Below are 22666 nucleotides of genomic sequence, written 5' to 3' on the forward strand. Positions count from 1 at the left end.
AGACAGTAGTTTTGGAATTGTTAGTTAGAGTACTTGTTGGTTATTACTGCATTGTCGGAACTAGAAGCACAAGCATTTCGCTACACTCGCATTAACATCTGCTAACCATGTGTATGTGACAAATAAAATTTGATTTGGATTTGATTTAATGGCAGTCAGGCTACCTCTGGCGAGCACATGGAGGGCTGTGCGGCCCCCCAAAGAAACACCACCCCACACCATGACTGACCCACCGCCAAACCGGTCATGCTGGAGGATGTTGCAGGCAGCAGAACGTTCTCCACGGTGTCTCCAGACTGTCACGTCTGTCACGTGCTCAGTGTGAACCTGCTTTCATCTGTGAAGAGCACAGGGTGCCAGTGGCGAATTTGCCAATCTTGGTGTTCTCTGGCAAATGAAAAACGTCCTGCACGGTGTTGGGCTGTAAGCACAACCCCCACCTGTGGACGTCGGGCCCTCATACCGCCCTCATGGAGTCTGTTTCTGACCGTTTGATCAGACACATGCACATTTGTGGCCTGCTGGAGGTCATTTTGCAGGGCTCTGGCAGTGCTCCTCCTGCTCCTCCTTGCACAAAGGCAGAGGTCCTGCTGCTGGGTTGTTGCCCTCCTACGGCGTCTTCCACGTCTCCTGATGTACTGGCCTGTCTCCTGGTAGCGCCTCCATTCTCTGGACACTACGCTGACAGACACAGCAAACCTTCTTGCCACAGTTCGCATTGATGTGCCATCCTGGATGAGCTGCACTACCGGAGCCACTTGTGTGGGTTGTAGACTCCGTCTCATGCTACCACTAGAGTGAAAGCACCGCCAGCATTCAAAAGTGACCAAAACATCAGCCAGGAAGCATAGGAACTGAGAAGTGGTCTGTGGTTATCACCTGCAGAACCACTCCTTTATTGGGGGTGTCTTGCTAATTGCCTATAATTTCCACCTGTTGTCTATTCCATTTGCACAACAGCATGTGAAATGTATTGTCAATCAGTGTTGCTTCCTAAGTGGACAGTTTGATTTCACAGAAGTGTGATTGACTTGGAGTTACATTGTGTTGTTTAAGTGTTCCCTTCATTTTTTTGAGCAGTGTATTTTTTAAAGTCACAAGAGAGCATTTTTCTTAGAGGGTCAGCCCTCTGGCCCACTCTAGGGCAGACCGATTTAGTCACCTTATTTAGTCAGCTAGAACCGGCAACCTTTCGTTCACTGGCCCAATGTAACCGCAAGGCTAATTGACACATGTACTAGGATTGTAATAGTATCTTAGCTCAAGGCAAGGGCCATTTGGCTTTAGTCCAGTAACTCAAAATACACCTGTCTATAGTATTTTTGCCCTTGGCTTAGGGCAATTGGTTCATATTGTGTATTTGTCCAGCAGGAGTCATAACTCCCATAAAATGTCAATTCTATTGTTACCTCACAAAACCAACAAGATGTTGACTAAGAATGGGCTTGTTTGACATTGCAGGTGAATCAAGACTGACAACTACAAATCACCTTACATAATTAATAACTTCACAGTATTTGTAAATCAGCCGTCAATCACAATGGACCCACAATGCAGCCGATTTAATCCTGTGGACCGAGACAATGAACTCCAAAACACACACAAAAAACACCCAGACTTGGCTAGAGTATTTTTTTTATATAAAAATAGTTAATAAACCATGCAGTCGATACATCGTCACCCATTTGACACATTGAAACACCTCCATTTGCACAATAAAATCCAATCCCCAAAACAAATCAGTTCTGTTATGCCAGCAAGTTCAATGTGCACTCTACTCATCTGTGGTCTTAAAACAATATGTACATGTGTTCTCACATGAATCTTAATAAATATCTTTATACGAGTACAATGCATAATGATATACAATAAAAGATGCCAATAGGACCAGGTCAAAAGGACACTGGGTGAAAAAGTTCTAGGGTGTTAAGATGCCTCACTGTGATAGCATGCATCCAAAACTGCACCCTATTCCCCATTATATAGAGCACTATTTTTGACCAGGCCCCACAGGGTTCTGTTCAAAAGTAGTGCACAACGTAGGGAATAGGGTGCCAACTAGGACACAGGGGATGACCCCGTCCCCAGCCTAACCCATCTGGTCCCATTTTTAAATATTGCTGGCGAAAAATTTGCTGCATTTAAAATCAAATGCATTATGATATTGCAGACTCTAAAAACTAAACTCTGCTATAAAACATTGCTCCCATGGGGGTTAGAGAGCAAGGTGCATTATGGGGGGGGAGGCACAGAAATGCCCCCAGCGATATTATTGTAACACAGCACCTCTTGGAACAAATGTATGTAGGTAGGCACGGCAGTGTGTATACATCTGGGGTGTAATCATTAGCACAAACAGTTGCAAAAAAGAACAGTTTTGAAGCGGTTGAACAAATTCAGGTTGGTCCCTTCCAGTTTTGTTCAGTTCACAAAACATTTTGCAACAGAATCAGCATAATGAACACACCCCTGCTCTGCAGTGTTACATTCTTTTAGGAAACATCTTCAAGTGCTCACTGTCCCTACACTTCATTCACAAGGACAGTGACAAACCAGCTTTTCCATTTTCAAATTCTAAACGTACACCCTGATCCTTTGATACACCATCTTATCCACATGACGACCTGGCATTAGGTTACTGTATATTGTGTTATATGTTATTGTAACAAACCTAATCCAGATAGCTTGGATGGGCCTTCACAACCTCTTGGACTGATCAGGACATGAGAACCCCCACACCCTTTCCCATGAGCTCCCTACCATAGTAAAAGGCTGCGTGTAAGGTACTATCAACTGATTTTTATTTGAGCCTTAGCAGAAGTGTTATCGTAAGAGGGGCATTATGAGCCCTGTCCTGACCTAGGCCCACCCCATGGGGACAGCACAAAGCTCTGGGGTGTGCCTACTCTTGGCCAGAGGTGCTGATGGTTTCTTTGGGGAGAAGGGGCACCAGGAGGGGACAATGGTGGCATAGGAGGAGGAGGAGTGATGTATGTTTGAGAGGGGGGTAGGGGACAGAGGGGGATTATTTGGGGTAGGGAGAGGATAATGTTCAAGACAAAATCCAGCTGCAGGGCGTTGGGAATAAAATCATTGGTTATGTTATGATAAGGCACTGCAGTGTTCAGGCACATAACTTCTCTCCCTCTTCATGCCATGGCTGTGCGCGTGTGTATGTGTGTAAAGAGAAGCCCCATCTGGGCGCGCTACGTGTGGTGGACCTCGTGAAACATGAGCTCTTGGGGGATCATGGTCTGCGCTCCGTACAGTTTCCCGGCCCGCCTCTCAAACGCAGACACGTTCTGCTTCACCACCTCGTCAAAGAACACCGTGGCCAGCTGGGAGTGCAGAAGAGAGCGGAACTCAAAGGAGATCTGGAGAGAGAGAGTTCAGGTGAAAAAGTGATGAGATAATACTGAAAATGTGCCAGAGATACTGTTTAAAGTTATTCATGTCACGTGCACAAGTACAGTGAAATGCCTTTCTTGCATAGGTAGCTCATCACAGACAAACTGGCACATTTTCTGTCTGTCTTAGAGAGATACATGGCAAGCTAGCTACCTTGTTCGCAGACAGACGCATACACGGACACACTGATAGTGTGTTGCTGTACTTACAGAGAAGTCAACGGTGCAGGTGCGAGGATAGCCAGGGAGGCCAGGGCTGAAGCGCCACACAGTCTCCAGGTGGTTGAAGAGCTTACCGTCTGAACAGGCAGCCTGGGGGTCAAAACAGCCAGTCAGACTGACGCTGATGATATAACCACAGTGGCTGAGTTCCAGGTTGTCTTTATTACAGGCATACCAAGAATCTCATGGGACTGCTACATAATATTTATGTGGTTCCGGAGATGTTGAAACACTTCATACACAACCACAACTAAGACAAGCTGCAGCACACCCAGTGTCCATCTATATCACAGCTGCTCATCTTATATTAGCCGGCTACCTTCACTGCAGATACAGTAGTGGTGGGAGATAGCAGCGACTGCTACAGTGCCTTACCTTGACCAGGTGGGGACGCACTGTGGTGACCAGCGAGGTGTAGTTCTCCACTACGGGGGGGAAGCCAACTGTCAGTTTGGCCTTGCAGAACCCTGAGCGCCGGAACACCACGTCAGACTTCTTACACCAGGGAACGAAGTGAAGGTAGTTCTCCACCCCAGCTACCACTTCATACATCTCCAACATAGAGTACCTGAGAGAGAGGCGGCACGGGTCAACATCTCATTTCATGGGTGAATCTTAGAAGTATATCCTCCGTATCTCCTTCGAGGCACAGAGAAGAGCGGAGGTTCCTCCTCAAGAACGTTTGAGATTCACCTCTGATTAAAACAGGAATTTGAATACCCGTCTCAGTAAGTGACTGGAAATACTTAACACACAAGTTACCTGCTGATTATTCCTCAAGCTGTGACCAGTCAACAGACCGATTGTCAAGGAGAAGGCGAGGTTGAAAGAGTCCCATATAACCTAATAGTCTCTGTGCCCATTTCTTAACTGGCCCGGTGACTAACTCAGCGAGTTAGACCATTGCAACCACTGCTGTCCCTGCATTTACATAACAGCCTGGCAACAAGTCCAGGACACAGTGTCGCTATTAATAAGTTACAATTTCCTAGTGATTATGACCGTCACTAGATACACAACAGCGTCATTGGCAGGAGCAGGTCAGACGTACCTAGAGAAACCAGAGTATTTATACATTTCTAGGAGGATTCAAATACCATTTGAAATCATTTAAAATACTTTGTGCTTCATTAAAAACTTGCCTGTTGCAATGGAACAAATAGAAAAGTGCAAACCATGAGCACCTGGCACTCCAGTCAGGCTAGAGCAGATGCTCAAATGATTTGAAAGACATCAAAATAGTATTTGAACCCAGGCCGGTCGGATTTCAAATGAGGCACCGTGACTGACCCCATGATGCGTCTCTCAGAGTACTCCTTCCTCTTGTTGAAGGCGTCAGCCAGGTTGAAGAAGGAGCGGCTGGGGGCCACGATGACTCTGGGCCTGGTCCCCAGAAGGGGAGGCATCCTCGTCATTAGGATCCTACATGAGGAGAGATATCTGTTCCAAAACAAGGAGCGAGAAGTGTGAGTCAGAGCAAAACACAAGGGCCTATTATTTGCCACACACACAAATCGTCACATCCATTTGTACATTGAAATTTTCCAGTTAGAGTGGCCAAATTCTCTGGACGCCCTTCCCGATAGCTGAAGGACCGAACCTTCTGCGCATGTACAGGATTCCCTACTTTACGCTGCGCTGCTCCCTTTACTGCTGCTGGGTGTCGGAGCCTGCAGGGTGCTCTTTCAAAAGTTAGATCAAAGCTGAATCAATGTACGACGCAAGTGGTCAATAATGTAAGTGGCCAATGGTTCATTAGAACCTCAAAAGGTCTCCAAGCTCATGTTGACACTGCTGACGTATACACCAAACAGTAAATATCAGAGTGAGCTCTATGCTTCTCCAAAAACAAACTACCTTCCAGGGTTTCAGATCAACCGACATGGAACGGTAATCTTATATATATATATTGAGTACACACTAATGCAAAGTCAACCACTACATTGCGTGGCAATGCATGAGGAATTCTGCACTGTTAAACTAGAACACAATCTTCTGGCCTGGGAAGCTGTATCCTACACATGCAGTTCCAACAACTGGCATTCCAATGGGGTAGCTATGACAAGTGAAATTGGCAGCATGTCTTGCGCTTCATCACATTGTTTAATTAGAAAACTCTGTTCATGACAACATCAAGTCCCTATCCTTTGCCCTTGGACTTTTCCAATACAACATTGCTGACATTAGAAAGCATGCTGTGTGACTAGCCTAATGAAAGGGGCTTGAAACAAAGACAGACCGGGTACTCCAGATCTGTCACATTCTCAGTTCTGGGTCAGTGAGTGAGAATAACGAATTATGGTTGGTGAGCACACCTGCAACTGCCCCAATGACACACATAGCCTGCTTGCTCACTCCATACTAATGTGGTTGAAAAATCTTTGACCGAGGGAATCTCTGTCAGAGCTGGTGTGCAACAGGGAACCTATCAACGCACAATTAGGACTATTCAAACAGTGGTTTAATTCCAGAGACACCAATACACATGGATCTTTCTATAAACTAGGGTACCAGTGAGCATTTTCTGTTTGGAGCTGTTACAAAGTCAATCATAATTTGCCTTTTTTTTCTCCACATGATACATTAAGACATAACTGGGGAACATTGATACATTCAATATAACTCACAAGTTGAATCAAAACCTAATGTTGTTTAAACCCTTTCTCATGCTTGAAGTCTTTATAGATTTGGCAAAAAGGCAAAAATCATGTGACAGGCCTCCAGAGTGGCACAGCGGTCTAAGGCACTGCTAGAGATGTCACTACATACCCGTGTTTGATCCCAGGCTGTGTCACAGCCGGGAGACCCATGAGCCAGTGCACAATTGGCCCAGCGTCGTCTGGGACGTCCTTCTCCCATCGCGCTCTAGCAACTCCTTGTGGCGGTCCGGGCGCATGCACGCTGACTTTGGTTGCCAGTTGTACGGTGTTTCCTCCGACACATTGGTGCGGCTGGCTTCCGGGTTAAGCGAGTAGTGTGTCAAAAAGCAGTGCAGCTTGGCTGGGTTGTTTCGGAGGATGCATGGCTCTCGACCTTCGCCTCTCCCGAGCCCGTACGGGAGTTGCAGCAATGGGAAAAGACTAACTACCAATTGGATATCACGAAATTGGGGAGAAAAAGGGGTATTAAAGTAGAAAAAAATGTAATTGTGACAAAACTACATTTCTGACACTGCTGTTTCACATTATATAACATACTAAGAAAATGAAATATACTGCTCAAAAAAATAAAAGGGAACACTTAAACACATTGTAACTCCAAGTCAATCACACTTCTGTGAAATCAAACTGTCCACTTAGGAAGCAACACTAATTGACAATAAATTTCACATGGAATCGACAACAAGTGGAAATTATAGGTAATTAGCAAGACACCCCCAATAAAGGAGTGGTTCTGCAGGTGGTGACCACAGACCACTTCTCAGTTCCTATGCTTCCTGGCTGATGTTTTGGTCACTTTTGAATGCTGGAGGTGTTTTCACTCTAGTGGTAGCATGAGACGGAGTCTACAACCCACGCAAGTGGCTCAGGTAGTGCAGCTCATTCAGGATGGCACATCAATGGGGCAGCAGGGTAGCCTAGTGGTTAGAGCGTTGGAGTAGTAACCGGAAGGTTGCAAGTTCAAACCCCCGAGCTGACAAGATACAAATCTGTCGTTCTGTCCCTGAACAGGCAGTTAACCCACTGTTCCTAGGCCGTCATTGAAAATAAGAATTTGTTCTTAACTGACTTGCCTGGTTAAATACATTTTTTTTAAACTAAAAATGTAATTTAAAAAAATGCAAGCTGTGGCAAGAAGGTTTGCTGTGTCTGTCAGCGTAGTGTCCAGAGCATAGAGGCGCTACCAGGAGACAGGCCAGTAAATCAGGAGACGTGGAGGAGGCGATAGGAGGGCAGCAGGACCGCTACCCAGCAGCAGGACCGCTACCTCCGCTTTTGTGCAAGGAGGAGCACTCCACGTCTCCCTGCAAAATTACCTCCAGCAGGCCACAAATGTGCATGTGTCTGCTCAAACGGTCAGAAACAGACCCCATGAGGGTGGTATGAGGGCCCGACGTCCACAGGTGGGGGTTGTGCTTACAGACCAACACCGTGCAGGACGTTTGGCATTTGCCAGAGAACACCAAGATTGGCAAATTCGCCACTGGCGCCCTGTGCTCTTCACAGATGAAAGCAGGTTCACACTGAGCACGTGACAGACGTGACAGTCTGGAGACGCCGTGGAGAACGTTCTGCTGCCTGCAACATCCTCCAGCATGACCGGTTTGGCGGTGGGTCAGTCATTGTGTGGGGTGGCATTTCTTTGGGGGGGCCGCACAGCCCTCCATGTGCTCGCCAGATGTAGCCTGACTGCCATTAGGTACCGGGATGAGATCCTCAGACCCCTTGTGAGACCATATGCTGGTGCGGTTGGCCCTGGGTTCCTCCTAATGCAAGACAATGCTAGACCTCATGTGGCTGGAGTGTGTCAGCTGTTCCTGCAAGAGGAAGGCATTGATGCTATGGACTGGCCCGCCCGTTCCCCAGACCTGAATCCAATTGAGCACATCTGGGACATCATGTCTCGCTCCATCCACCAACGCCAGGTTGCACCACAGACTGTCCAGGAGTTGGCGGATGCTTTAGTCCATGTCTGGGAGGAGATCCCTCAGGAGACCATCCGCCACTTCATCAGGAGCATGCCCAGCTGTTGTAGGGAGGCCACACACACTACTCAGCCTCATTTTGACTTGTTTTAAGGACATTACATCAAAGTTGGATCAGCCTGTAGTGTGGTTTTCCACTTAAATTTTGAGTGTGACTCCAAATCCAGACCTCCATGGGTTGATAAATTTGTGTGTGATTGTTGTCAGCACATTCAACTATGTAAAGAAAAAAGTATTTAATAAGAATTTCATTCATTCAGATCTAGGATGTGTTATTTTAGTGTTCCCTTTATTTTTTTGAGCAGTGCACATATTGAACTTGATCCTGTAACATGCCTGGATATTGGACACTTTGTATGGAGAGCTCGGAATATCTCATGTTGCGGTGTGAAAATAATTTATGGGCACATGCATCCAAAGTAATGCATGGATTGCTAATTCGAATGCTTCTAACAGTAACCTTATCAAGAGGATTCAACCCCCTACCCCCACAAAAAAAAAAAGATAGAAGAACCCTGGTAATGACAGTATCAATAATTATGCATAATAATTGATGCGCATTTGGTGTTTAGCTGATTGGTTATGTTGGAAAATTATCATGCAACAGCTAATTCAGGAAAGGATTTTTTGGGGTGGCAGGGTAGCCTAGTGGTTAGTGTTGGACTAGTAACCGAAAGGTTGCAATTTCGAATCCCCGAGCTGACACGGTACAAATCTGTCATTCTGCCCCTGAACAGGCAGTTAACCCACTGTTCCTAGGCCGTCACTGAAAATAAGAATTTGTTCTTAAACTGACTTGTTAAAGGTTCCATTTTTTTTTTTTTTTTTTTTTTGTTTAAAAAAAAAAAAGACAGTCAAGTGATAAAGAGCTGGTGTGATACTGCACACCAGGAATTAATGTTGATCTGGAGAATTGACAGAACGTGTGTGTTCATGTCACAGCAGTCAAGATAATTAGCCTGTCACAGACAATATAATGTCAAGATTTGTGGTAAGATTTCAGTCTCTGTACGTTTTGATCGTTTGTTTTCCCGAGTTAAAATGGAGCTATCGGGAACATGAAAACGGCATGTTTATTCGTTTGTGAATCCATTTGTGTTGTTGAAAAAAATAACATGTATCATTTTTGGATATACATTTTCACATGTGGGTGGGATTAAATGTAGAATTCCCATCATAGGTTAAGTGCATAGCCAAGTAGGAGTTTACCCTAACTCGATTATTTGAACCTATTAAAAACGAAAACTGTTTAAGTGAGATTAAGCATTTGTCTGAAGCCAAAAAATGATGGAAATTCATGAGCACCACAATGCCTATTCCACCATGCTCTACCAAGGTTTTCCAAAACACAGCTATGACCTACTACAGTAGCTATGTTTGGTATTGTACTTCAAACTATGTGTAGGCAGGTTGTTTAGGATTCAAACCTTAACAAAACCACCAAATTCATATACTTAGAGGTGCTTCCAAATTCCACTATTGTGGCTAGCTGGTGTGCACAGCAGAGTAGAAAAATATCCAACATATGGCAGAGTTGTTAGTTGGCACTATTGGTCAGCACAAGTGGATTAAAAAGCCAAGAAGGAGAAGGGGAGTACGGTATCCACAGATTGATTTATAATTGAAAATGTTGGTCGGAACTTGTACCAGAACCGCGCAGGTCCACCAAACAGGGGACTTTACGTCAAATAGGTAAAACAGCAATATTCTGATCCACAGGCGGGAACTCTAACCATTACACTACGAATCCTATTCTTAAAAAGATTGACTATTTAAAATGTCTTGCTTACTGTAAATAAGTCTAAAACAGCTGAAAAACAGACCCATTTAAATCAAGTAGTTAACCAGCATTTCCTTTTTTGACTGCACGCTGCTTGCTCGGGGCCTGCAACCTGATCATTGCATTTCGTATTATTCTATGGTATGCATTACATTTGTGGATGTCCATAATACATTTTGCAATTCATAAGATACATTGCAAATCATAGCCATAAGTTACACATTTCCAATATGTATGATATGTTAGGAATTCTATTTTGTTGTTGTTGCTAAAGTTAACTAGGCTAGGGTTTACAGTTAAGGTTAGTGTTAATTAAGAGTTATGCTAAAGGGTAGAGGTTAGGGTTCAGGTTAGCTAACATGCTAAGTGTTGCAAAGTAGCACATAGTTGCAAAGTTGGTAATTCGCTAAACATGTTAAAGTAGTCCATGATGAGATTAGAACACTCAACCTTCAGATTGCTAGACATGTGTTATACACCCATCCTTCCACCCCAACCAACCACCCTCTTTTTTGCCTTAAGTAACCGTCGGTTTTATGTAATCATACCAAACACGTTTTAATATCACAGATTTAAATTGACTATGTTAGACTAGACCTATGAGACCAGACTGCAATACAGCATGTTGCGCATGCAGTGATTGATGTTTCACCCTCGTGCAGCCCGACTACATTTTACTTGTGCATAGCGATTTAAGATTTTCCGTGAAGACTTGACACAGTTAAATCAGTCAGCACAAATTTGGTTAAGAATGACAAGACAGCTTATGGCGGAGCTGAAATTCATTCTACACGTTTGAAACAGCAATGCTGTCAGTCGAGTCTGGTAAATTGATGCTCGCCAGCATGCACAACTGAGGTTCTGTATACATGTGCATTTGCAGGTCAACCATTTCCTGTGTGGTTCATAACTAGCTTACTCTTCTTAACAAAAACATGTTTTCCCCCCTCAGCTATGGTTTGTGTGGTCTTGGTTGTTCTTTGAGGAAAAGTAGCGTAACTAAGTGCAGTTTCGTCCTGTCTCAAATCTGGCTCCCTAATTTTACTGTAGCTTGGTCTGTGCAATGCAAATTAATGTGAGTAGCGTGGCAGTTAAAGCTTATAACCATCAAACTTTGGGAAAGAAAGCTATTGTGGTGAATGAACTGGCAATACACGTTAGCCAACATAAGACTAATGTTAGCTAAGATTACTTAGCTAATTAACTTTTAGCTAGCTGTCATAGCAGCCAAGGACGTTCACTAGTTTATTTGTAAATATTTGTTTGTGCTCAGATTACACGCAAGTATCTAGATCAGCAGTTTACACGACTTCAGCCTTGTGAAAAACCTTACTTGGAAAAATATAGCTAGCTAACTTTCCTTGCTTGTTGGTTTGCTATCTAACCAACGTTAGCTCTCATATAACTGGTATAACATTTTGTTATCTAGCAAGCTACCTCGCTAATCAAAACAACCACATTTTCTGGCCAAGCTTCCTTGGTCTGTTTGTTAGCTAGCTAGGCTTTCAGCAGACTGGTGTTAACTAGCTACAGAGACTAGCTGCCGGACTTGTACAAGCAAGCTAACAGTACCTACATAATGTTGGCTAGTTAGCTACCTAGCTAAATATCTGTTTGCGTTTATTGACAAACCTCGGATTGAATACTACCATATAGTTAAGCTACAGCGCATTCGGAAAGTATTCAGACCCCTTCACTTCTTCCAAATTGTTACATTACAGCCTTATTCTAAAAGTGGTGCAATTCAAATGTTTCCTCAATCTACACACAATATCCCATGACAAAGCAAAAACAGATTTAGACATTTTTGCAAATGTATTATGTATTTTTTTAAAGAAATACCTTATTTACATATGTATTCAGACCCTTTGCTATGAGACTCGAAATTGAGCTCAGGTGTATCCTGTTTCCATTGATCATCCTTGACATGTTTCTACAACTTGAATGGAGTCCACCTGTGGTAAATTCAATTGATTGGATATGATTTGGAATGGGACCCACCTGTCTACATAAATGTCCCACAGTTGACAGTGCATGTCAGAGCAAAAGCCAAGTCATGAGGTCGAAGGAATTGTCCGTAGAGCTACGAGACAGGATTGTGTCGAGGCACAGATCTGGGGAAGGGTACAAAAAGTCTGCAGAATTGTAGGTCCCCAAAAATAGTGGCCTACATCATTCTTAAATGGAAGAAGTTTGGAACCACCAAGACACTTCCTAGAGCTGACCGCCCAGCCAAATGGAGCAAATCGGGGGAGAAGGGCCTTGGTCAAAGAAGTGACCAAGAACCTGATGGTCACCGACAGCACTCCAGAGCTCCTCTGTGGAGATGGGAGAACCTTCCAGAAGGACTACCATCTTTGCAGCACTCCACCAATCAGGCCTTTATGGTAGAGTGGCCAGATGGAAGCACCTCAGTAAAAAGGACATGACAGCCCGCTTGGAGTTTCCCTAAAGGCACCTAAAGGACTCTAACCATGAGAAACAAGATTCTCTGGTCTGATGAAACCAAGATTGAACTATTTGGCCTGAATGCCATGTGTCACATCTGGAGGAAACCTGGCGCCATCCCTACGGTGAAGCATGGTGGTGGCAGCATCATGCGGTGGGGGATGTTTTTCCAGCGGCAAGGACCGCTAGACTAGTCAGGATCGGGGGAAAGATGAATGGTGCTTCAACAAAGTACTAAGTAAAGGTTTTGAATACTTACGTAAATGTGATCGTTTTAGTTAAATTTATAAAAACCTTATTTTTGCTCTTAACTTATATAACCAGGTAAGCTAGTTGAGAACAAGTTCTCATTTACAACTGCGACCTGGCCAAGATAAAGCAAAGCAGTTCGACACATACAACAGAGTTACACATGGAATAAACAAACATACAATCAATAATACAGTAGAAAAATTTATATACAGCATGTGCAAATGAGGTAGGATAAGTGGATTGGCTTTGTCATTATGGGGTAGTGTGCGTAGATTGAGTAAACTTTTTTAAAACATTTTAGAATAAAGCTGTAAATGTGGGAAAAGTCAAGGGGTCTGAATACTTTCCGAATGCACCGTGATAGAGATCTATAGGCCTAAGGCCAAGACAATTTACTTATTTTACCACACTTTTTTTTTCATTAAAAAAAGAGCAACATCGGTCCAGTGATGTAACAAACAGTCACATGATCTACAGCATTGTCAAGCAAGGTAATATTTCCGACATTTCGGACTACTAAACTATTGATTTAGAACCAGAGTTACCGCAAGTAGCAAAGAAAACAGGAGCTGCCTCCTATTACAGCACCATTTCAACATCTAAATCACCTATGCTTAGTCTAATAGTGACAACTAAAAGATAGCATAAACGATTTAGTCCAATCAATGCAAGCCAAAAATTATGTTCCTGTCCATGGTAGTGATTGTGTGCACGCGAATGTAGAATAAACACATTGACCCACCCTACTTGTAGAGAAATGCTGATGCCATCCTCTTTCATGTTGCCTAAACAGTTGGACGTTCACACAGAAAACGCTTTTAGTTTGTTGTTCTTGGCTACCTGGCTAAAATGCTTGCTTGCTAGCCTAACTTCCTTTCATGGGCAACATGCGCCAATCCAGCTAGTTAACATTAGCATACTACATCTAGATACATGTTGAACTTCCATCCTCTCAGGCCAGGTGCACAATGTATGAATTTATGGCTGGAGTAGCCAATATGTAAAGCTTAAAGAACAGTGATACTAGCAAGAGCAGTGTGCAGATTTCTCTTTCATGTTTATTAAGGGAGGCCAAATGCTCGCTGGCTTCCTTGGCATTCAATGCTATGGGCATCAACAATGTCACTCTTTTTGGCCAGACAGCATCAGATAGATACCCTACACATACAGAGAGAGGGGCGCTGTTTCATTTGTGCAAACGCTTTCTCAAGTGAGATACATTTCCCGCAAGTGGCTGAACATATGAAACAGACAAAAAAAATATACATATAGCATTTTTTCCTTGGCAAATTTCTCAGCATCCATGAAAACACACCACTGACTTTCACCCTTGGTCATCATGCGCCAATCGAATGAATTTCTAAAAGTTTTCCCACAAAAAATCTTCCCAATTAAAGCTTGACTGCAAAGTAGGCATACCTGGCAGAATGATATCATGATGATTTGTATCAATCACGGGGCATGTTTTACAAACTCTGCTATTACATGCAGCCTACACTGTATACTGTAGCCTGCCCTATGGTACAATAACAGTGCAAGCCAAACAAGCATCTTGCTAGGCGCCCAATTGAATTATAGAGTAACTACACTCAGAACATTGGGGAGGGGGGCTATTTGATATACATTTTTTTAAATGGTTTGTTTAAATACAGTTTTCCGCAAACTACAGAGGACAAACATAGGTACGATAAGTTTAATAACATTCAAGTATTGACCTTGGACGAATCAATGTAGTTGGAGCTGAATTCCACAACGCCTGGTCTCTGCTCAACTCAGTTGGAGTTCATTAGAAACTTCCTTCACCCCAGATCTGAGTTTAGTCAGCCAACGTTAGTGAGAGCCAAGCAAGCAAAGACACCCTGTGACCCTTTAAGACCCAGACAAATGTGCAAAGACTGATTGCGTAACATAGGTAGTTGGAGACATGGAAAAAGTTGTCCAGACTTCTCTAATAACTTCAGTCACTTAGTTACAGTTTGCTAACTGGATGAATGTCTTGACAGATGTCTTTGGCATGTTAACTATTTCAGCCAGACAGCCATTGACTGATACAACTGAGGTAGTAACACACTACAGTAGCCATCTACCCTTTCAAAAGCCATCATTCCATAACAGTCATAACAACTTGTACAAACTGTAGTAAACCTCCACTGCCTTCAAGAACTAACACCTGTCGGTCACATTCAGGTGGGGAAAAGACTTGATTGAGTCATTACCATTTTAGTTAGCTAGCTGTAGTTAGCTTGTTAAGCAATCCAACAGGCCTACCTAGCTGACAAAACAGTTAGCCAACTAAACATGTACTTTTAGCGACAGTCTAATAACTTAGGTAGTTAACAGCTAACTTCAGCAGACTGCTAACCTAACTAGACAGGAAAAGGTTTTACCGGCAGATTGACCGGATTGACAAAGCAACTGAGAAAAATCAAACAAGTTATAGTAGTTAGAACGCATCGAGAAAAACTACTAGCTAAGTGTAGCAATGCTAATGCAAGCTTAAACGTTCATGTTTTACAATTGTACATTAAACTTGAACACCAGTTACCTCAATCCATTCCTTGTAGGTGTTTCTCGGCTGGCTGTAACCGGCAATTGTTTTATACATTCTACCGCTTTCCTCAGTCCCCGGCTCCCTCTCGCCATAATCACTGCGATGATCTCTTCTCTGCTTCTCAGCTGCAAGGCATGAAAGCTACGTCACCAGAATTGCCAGCCTCTCTCGGGGACGCGCCTTCTGTAAACGGGCACTATGATTGGACAATAGTTAACTCTTACTAATTTTCATTGGTCAAATGAGATATCCGTCACACACTAAAACTGTTGACGTATGTGTTTGCGTAATGATGGGGGTGCGTGCGCAGAAATGTCACGAGATGTGGGATTGAGTTGCATATACTTGGTCGACCTACAGTGCATCCTTGGATCTGAAAGGTTATGAGCTAAATTTGTTTAAAGGACACAATGTAAGCAGGGCTCTTGTCAGTAGTCCGAGTTTGTGTGAGTGTCAAACCTGTCAATATACTGTATATGCCTGATATATTATCAACCCAGCTGCCATTTCTTTCCCATGGTTCTTACAATTCTATACCATGACTGAGTAGTGATATGCAGACACAGGCTATGGCAGATGATTACTTTACAACTGAATGGGACACAGCAACTTTAGCTACCCAAAGTATGCCAGGGTAGTTGGCATCAATATCTCAGGTGCCACCTACTAATGTGCCCTTCACCCTGTGCTACTCCCAGCCTGGCATGTGTTTAGTTATTAGTGCTGAGTGATTAGTGTTTTTGAGGTCAGTTCGGTTATTTAAGTGATCAATCAAATGTATTTATAAAGCCCTTCTTACATCAGCCGATGTCACAAAGTTCTGTACAGAAACCCAGCCTAAAACCCCAAACAGCAAGCAATGCAGGTGTAGAAGCACGGTGGATAGGAAGAACTCCCTAGAAAAAAACAGAACCTAGGAAGAAACCTAGAGAGGAACCAGGCTATGAGGGGTGGCCAGTCCTCTTCTGGCTGTGCCGGAAGAGACCAAGATGTTCAAATGTTCAAAGATGACCAGCAGGGTCAGATAATAATAATCACAGTGGTTGTAGAGGGCGCAACAGGTCAGCACCTTCAGGAGTAAATGTCTGTTGGCTTTTCACAGCTGATCATTCAGAGTATTTCTACTGCACCTGCTGTCTCTAGAGAGTTGAAAACAGCAGGTCTGGGACAAGGTAGCATGTCCGGTGAACAGGTCAGGGTTCTATAGCCGCAGACAGAACAGATTAAACTGGAGCAGCAGCACGACCAGGTGGACTGGGGACAGCAAGGAGTCATCAGGCCAGGTAGTCCTGAGGCATGGTCCTTCGGCTCAGGACCCCTGAGAGAAAGAGAGAGAGAGAATTAGAGAGAGCATACACAGGACACTAGATAAGACAGGAGAAATACGGGAGGAGTGATCCTGTGGTACATGTGATCTGAAGTCATCTGCATCCACAGTCATCTGCACCCAATACAGCTAGCTTTCAACGTATTCTTATAGCCTACATATTCTTACCTCTTTGTTGATTGATATCCATTAAATTGTGTCCATTTTCTGTTTTATACATATTTTCACAAATATGAAAAGATAGATGGTATCATCGCAAAACAATATAAATTTAGATCATACAAGGGACAAACCTTACCTTAAATTGAGGAGATCTTACCATTTTTCAGTTAAGTGCCTGCATCTGCTATCCTTTCAAATTCAAATCCAAATGTTTCAGTTGAGCAGTTAGGTTTCTGCGACAACCCACACCATTCCTTGATGAACCCCACCTCCTGAGTGGATCTTGAAAGGGCCATTTTCAGTGCCAATAACCCTAAGGTTCTTTGAAGAACTTTGAGGATCTTAGATGAACCCTTGTTGAACCCCTAATTTTTTTAGAGTGTACTCAGGTATGCACAACATGGAAAAGAGAAGGAACTTAGGCTGCCACATGCCATCACAGACACTGAACACGTGGGGAGACTCTCATTACGGCAAAAGTCCCCTATCTTCTGTGACCCAGAAACTGATAAATGTTGGAGGAGAGCGTCAGGAGTATGGTTACATGCACACAATGCAAATATTGTGGGTAGTCAAATGTATATAATATTTCGATTAAAACATTTACATGTTTTGCAAGATTATCCTGTTTACATGGACACATCTGAAATCAGGCTACCTAGTTTTACAAGAATTTTGTTCTCAATGTTCTTAAATTGAACTTCAATTAAACTACTCAGTCTGCTACCCAGAGTTTGTAAGATTCTGGTTGAATGAAACAGACACGAGTCCCAGCTTACAATATTCAGAATGTTTATTCACAAGAGCACTCTAAAATCATAAATGCAAACCCAGTCTTTATAACACACACAAACAAGTTCAAATCTTAAGCTACGTCTTGCTCAGACAGTCTGTGTTTTTCCACTACACAGATACATTGTTTCTTTAATCTGCAACATATTTCATAATCTTCTGCAAGCCTAACAGGTTCTCCACTCCACGGGTGGAGACAGAATGTCCTTTAAGGAACACAGTAGTACAACTTGTCTGTCGATAGCTCCTCTTATCATTTGTTTCACACTTGCACCCTGCTTACATACTAAAAAGGAACAAAAGGTCCTTGTTCTAATTCTGACTAAAACTACACACATCATCAGATTATAGTTTTATAATTCTAATACATTTCATACAATTATATGGTTTCAGGGTGGAATACTTTAATCATTACCATTAAGCATATAATTCCCTTATCACCTAATGGCACTCAGATAAAATCAGAAAATCGCCAATCAAAATAAATGTTCTCCCACTGCATGTTATTTTGAGGGAGCATTTTTGATTCAGAGTTTGGACAAACATTTTGTAGGCTATGTGAAAACTACTTATAAGGAAGCTTTCACAATAAAATGGTTTGGTGCGATTTTTCCAAACTGGTGCTTTTACCCCCTTAGTTTTGGACTAATGTGAACATTCTATCCGCACTCAGGAGCTCACTAAACGCACAGCGGTTTGCTCAAAAAGGGTGGTCTCGGTCAGATTCAAATTTGTAGTGGTGTGTTTGCTGCTGGTAAGAACACAGTCCAGACCAAACTCAGGAAAATAACCAGAGTCGCGCATTATTATTGTTTTGACTGCGAGTACTTGATGAAATGCAAGCACCATCATAACTTGATATCTCTGAAATATTGTGAGTTGCAGCACATTTATGAGTGCATCCAATGCAGGCCTTGTATGGTCAAGCCGACTACTCCATTGGCCATGCAGCATTTACGGTGATATGGCCTCTGCAGAAGTCAGGGCATTCATACTTCTTGCTCTTCGTGGAGCTGTTGTGAAGAAAGTGAGTTTGCATTTATACAGGACTTCCACCCTCACCTATCGTCAACCAATCATGTCAATGCAGAGTTATACAGAGCCCTCCACATTGTTAAACAATTGGAGAGGTGCACAGGAATGCGTTATGGAGCTCAATTTGGCTTCTGCATGCCTCCAGAGGCACCGCAATTGTGCCACACCATCCATTAGGCACCCTAGACCACATTTTGGGTCAAACATATGTTGTCTTTTAGGGAGCCGGGCTATTGTACGCTATTTCCTCCCGGCTCCCGCATGTTGTTGGAAGTCCAAAGCCAAAGTAATATGAAGATTGATGATTCATGATAATAATAAATTGATTTAAAGTGAGCATTTTGTCCAATAAACAAATGCAGTGTTGATTTTAGCATGTAAATCTTGGAGGGACAAACTAAAAAAAAAATGTTTTAGTTGCATATCAGCAAAGTCACTCGCACTATGGAGTGAATCCTTACTTTCTGCTACATCTGGCTATCAGCAGAGCCTTGTCTGGCAGCGAAACAGTTAATTCAGCCTCATTTCCTGCCTCATTTACATGCTTTAAAAAACTAAGCTGATATGGCTGACTTGCTTAAACCTCTTTGGGCTGAGATCCCGCTAACGGGATCGATATGACAACAGCCAGTGAAAGTGCAGGGCGCCAAATTCAAACAATCAGAAATCTCATAATTAAAATTCCTCAAACATACAAGTATTTCACACCATTTTAAAAATACCCTTCTTGTTAATCCCACCACAGTGTCCGATTTCAAATAGGCTTTACGGCGAAAGCACCACAAATGATTGTTAGGTCAGAGCCAAGTCACAGAAAAACACAGCTATTTTTCCAGCCAAAGAGAGGAGTCACAAAAATCAGAAATAGAGATAGAATTAATCACTAACCTTTGATGATCTTCATCAGATGACACTCATAGGACTTCATGTTACACAATACATGTATGTTTTGTTCGATAAAGTTCATATTTATATAAATAAATCTCAGTATACATTGGCGCGTTATGTTCAGTAGTTCCAAAAACATCCGGTGATTTTGCAGAGAGCCACATCAATTTACAGAAATACTCATCATAAATGTTGATAAAAATACAAGTCTTTTACATGGAACTTTAGATACACTTCTCCTTAATGCAACCGCTGTGTCAGATTTTTAAAAAACTTTACGGAAAAAGCACACCATGCAATAATCTGAGTGTGGTGCTCAGAGACCAAAACAACCCAAACAGGTATCCGCCATGTTGTGTAGTCAACAGAAGTCAGAAATAGCATTATAAATACTCACTTATCTTTGATTATCTTCATCAGAATGCACTCCCAGGAATCCCAGTTCCACAATAAATGTTTGATTTGTTCGATAAAGTTCATCTTTATGTCCAAATACCTCCTTGTTGAGTTTATTGAGTTTATTTTATTTTTACAGGGACAGTGCACATTTAATGAACATTTCAGAAAAAAGTGCCGGTTTTAGCCAGCCGGCTAATTTTCAACCGCAGTCCCTGGGCAGGTTATTAAAAACAATTACAATATAGACAATCATTGAGCAGTGAGCACACGCAGAGCAACATAGGACAAGCAAGACGTAGCATACAGACAGAGCAACATAGAACAAAAAACAGAAAGACAACATTCATAAAAGCAACAAAGTGTTTCCACACCTCACAAGCTACAGAAAACAAACAAGGAAAGCGGTAATACACAGCTAGGGATTATGATCACAAATCTGATTGACCTTTAGCCATGTATTCATAAATTTTGCGAAAGTGTGATAGGTGGTGCAGTTATGTGTCTCTGGTGGTAGTGTATTCCAGACATGGGAAGCTCTCACAGAGAAAGCGGATTTACTAAAGGTGCTTTTCCTATACAGTCACCTCTCATGGCAGACCTTGTGGATCTGCTGCCATATGTTTGGGTTTTCTGTTTAACAAAAATACTGAGTGGAGGGGGAGCCAGGCCATTTAAGATCTTGAATACAAGACATGCATCGGTGTATTGCACAAGATTTTCCCAACTCAGGAGCTCATGCTTTCTAAGGATGTAACAGTGATGATGGCTATTGGGCTTCCTATCAAGCACTTTGAGAGCCTGTTTGTAGACAGACTGAATAGGTTTAAATGTTGTACAGCAAGCTTGGGCCCAACTAGTCAAGCAGTATGTTAAGTGGGGGAGTATCATAGATTTGAAGTACAGTTTTGCTACCTCTGTTGTCAAACAATTTCGCATAAATTGGAAATTAGCTAGGTTGAATTTGGTTATCTGAATGACCTTTTTCACATGCTTTTTAAAAGAGAGGTTGGAATCAAGTATGATGTCAAGGTACTTCAAATCAGATACCACCTGGAGCTTCTCCCCTGACACATAGACATCTGGTTCAGTAGCATCTGTTGCCCTCTTTGTGAAGAACATGCAAACAGTTTTTTTCACATTGAGATGCAAACACGAGTCACTGAGCCACTTTGTAACCTGGACCATTACAGTAGTGAGGTATTGTGCAGCTTGTTGTTTGCTCTATGCATGCACATATATCACTGTATCATCTGCATACATTTGAATTTCAGACCCAGTACAGACAGAAGGCATATCATTAATGTACAGGCTGAACAGGAGGGGCCCCAGTATTGATCCTTGGGGCACGCCCACATCATAGCTAAGAGTGGGCGACAGCTCATTGCTCACTCTGACACACTGAGTTCTGCCTTCAAGGTATGATTTCAGTTGAACTTGAACAATTTTGTGATGAGAATCTCATGGAATCTCATCTCTGTTGTTAGCGCGTTCAGCCCAGTAATCCAAATTCATGACGCACGAGCAGACGAAAAGTCAAAAAGTTCCTTTACAGTCCGTAGAAACATGTCAAACGAAGTATAGAATCAATCTTTAGGATGTTTTTAACATTAATCTTCAATAATGTTCCAACCGGAGAATTCCTTTGTCTGTAGAAATGCAATGGAACAGAGCTCGCTCTCACATGAACGAGCGTCACAAGCTCATGGCACTCTGCCAGACCACTGACTCAAACAGCCCTTATGAGCCCCCACTTCACAGTAGAAACATCAAACAAGGTTCTAAAGACTGTTGACATCTAGTGGAAGCCTTGGCAAGTGCAACATGACCAATATCCCACTGTATCTTCAATAGGGAATGAGTTGAAAAATGACAAACCTCAGATTTCCCACTTCCTGACTGGATATTTCTCTCAGGTTTTTGCATGCCATATTTGTTCTCACAGACGTCATTCAAACAGTTTTAGAAACTTCAGAGTGTTTTCTATCCAAATCTACTAATAATATGCATATATTATCAACTGGTACTGAGTAGCAGGCAGTTCACTCTGGGCACCTCTGGGCACCTTATTCATCCAAGCTTCTCAATACTGCCCCCAGCCATAAGAAGTTTTAAACAAATGTGGTTTCTACTTACAATTGAGATGTACAAACTATGGCATAAGGTGATGATGAGGGCAATCCGTCATTTTGTTGAAGATGTTAATGAGCGAGCTAGAACAATCAGGACTATAACTATTTGTTCAGCACTTCGCGACAGTTTCCAGAACATGGGCCGATCTTACAGTATTATCCCTGTACACCAAGTCAGTACCGTAGGATAAATAAAGGGGGCATATAAGTAGAAAATGAAAGCACTTACAATATTCAATGATAACATTTCTCTAAAACAGGCTATAGGCTACATGTGCACCACCAACAGCTAACCGCTTACTGCTCAACATACACTTAGTATTACTTTCTTAACTGCACTATACATATCTCCCTGGCATATTACATAATTTATGCAGCAGCCTACAAGACATTTTTGGACTCACCTTGTTGTGCTGTGCTCACTTGAAATGGAAGGTGGTCTTGAATTCAATGAAGTCTGAGATTTCCCAGTTCCGAGTTTCCAGTTGTTTTGAACGCGGCAGAAGTCATGCTGGACAGCATGGCCAATGTTGAATGTTTATCCTTTTAAGCTTGGAAAAGAGACCCTTAAACCCAGATTTGGACCATACAATGACTCCATTGAATAGCAGGCTAGTGGTTGCTTTGCA

General features: G+C 42.6%; 1 protein-coding gene across 1 annotated transcript; it reads right to left on the bottom strand.

The window, feature by feature from the left end:
• Nucleotides 1-1623: 1623 nt before the first annotated feature.
• LOC112238170 (coenzyme Q-binding protein COQ10 homolog B, mitochondrial) lies at nt 1624-15449 on the bottom strand. Its single transcript, XM_024406754.2, has 5 exons — nt 15300-15449; nt 4920-5069; nt 4005-4197; nt 3618-3719; nt 1624-3374 (listed from the first exon to the last, which is right to left on the bottom strand). The coding sequence occupies exons 1-5, from the start codon at nt 15395-15397 to the stop codon at nt 3207-3209; spliced, it is 711 nt and encodes a 236-aa protein (XP_024262522.1). The 5' UTR covers nt 15398-15449; the 3' UTR covers nt 1624-3206.
• Nucleotides 15450-22666: the final 7217 nt, after the last annotated feature.

The sequence above is a fragment of the Oncorhynchus tshawytscha genome, linkage group LG03 (assembly GCF_018296145.1).
Source record: "Oncorhynchus tshawytscha isolate Ot180627B linkage group LG03, Otsh_v2.0, whole genome shotgun sequence".
NCBI classification, from domain to species: Eukaryota; Metazoa; Chordata; class Actinopteri; order Salmoniformes; family Salmonidae; genus Oncorhynchus; species Oncorhynchus tshawytscha.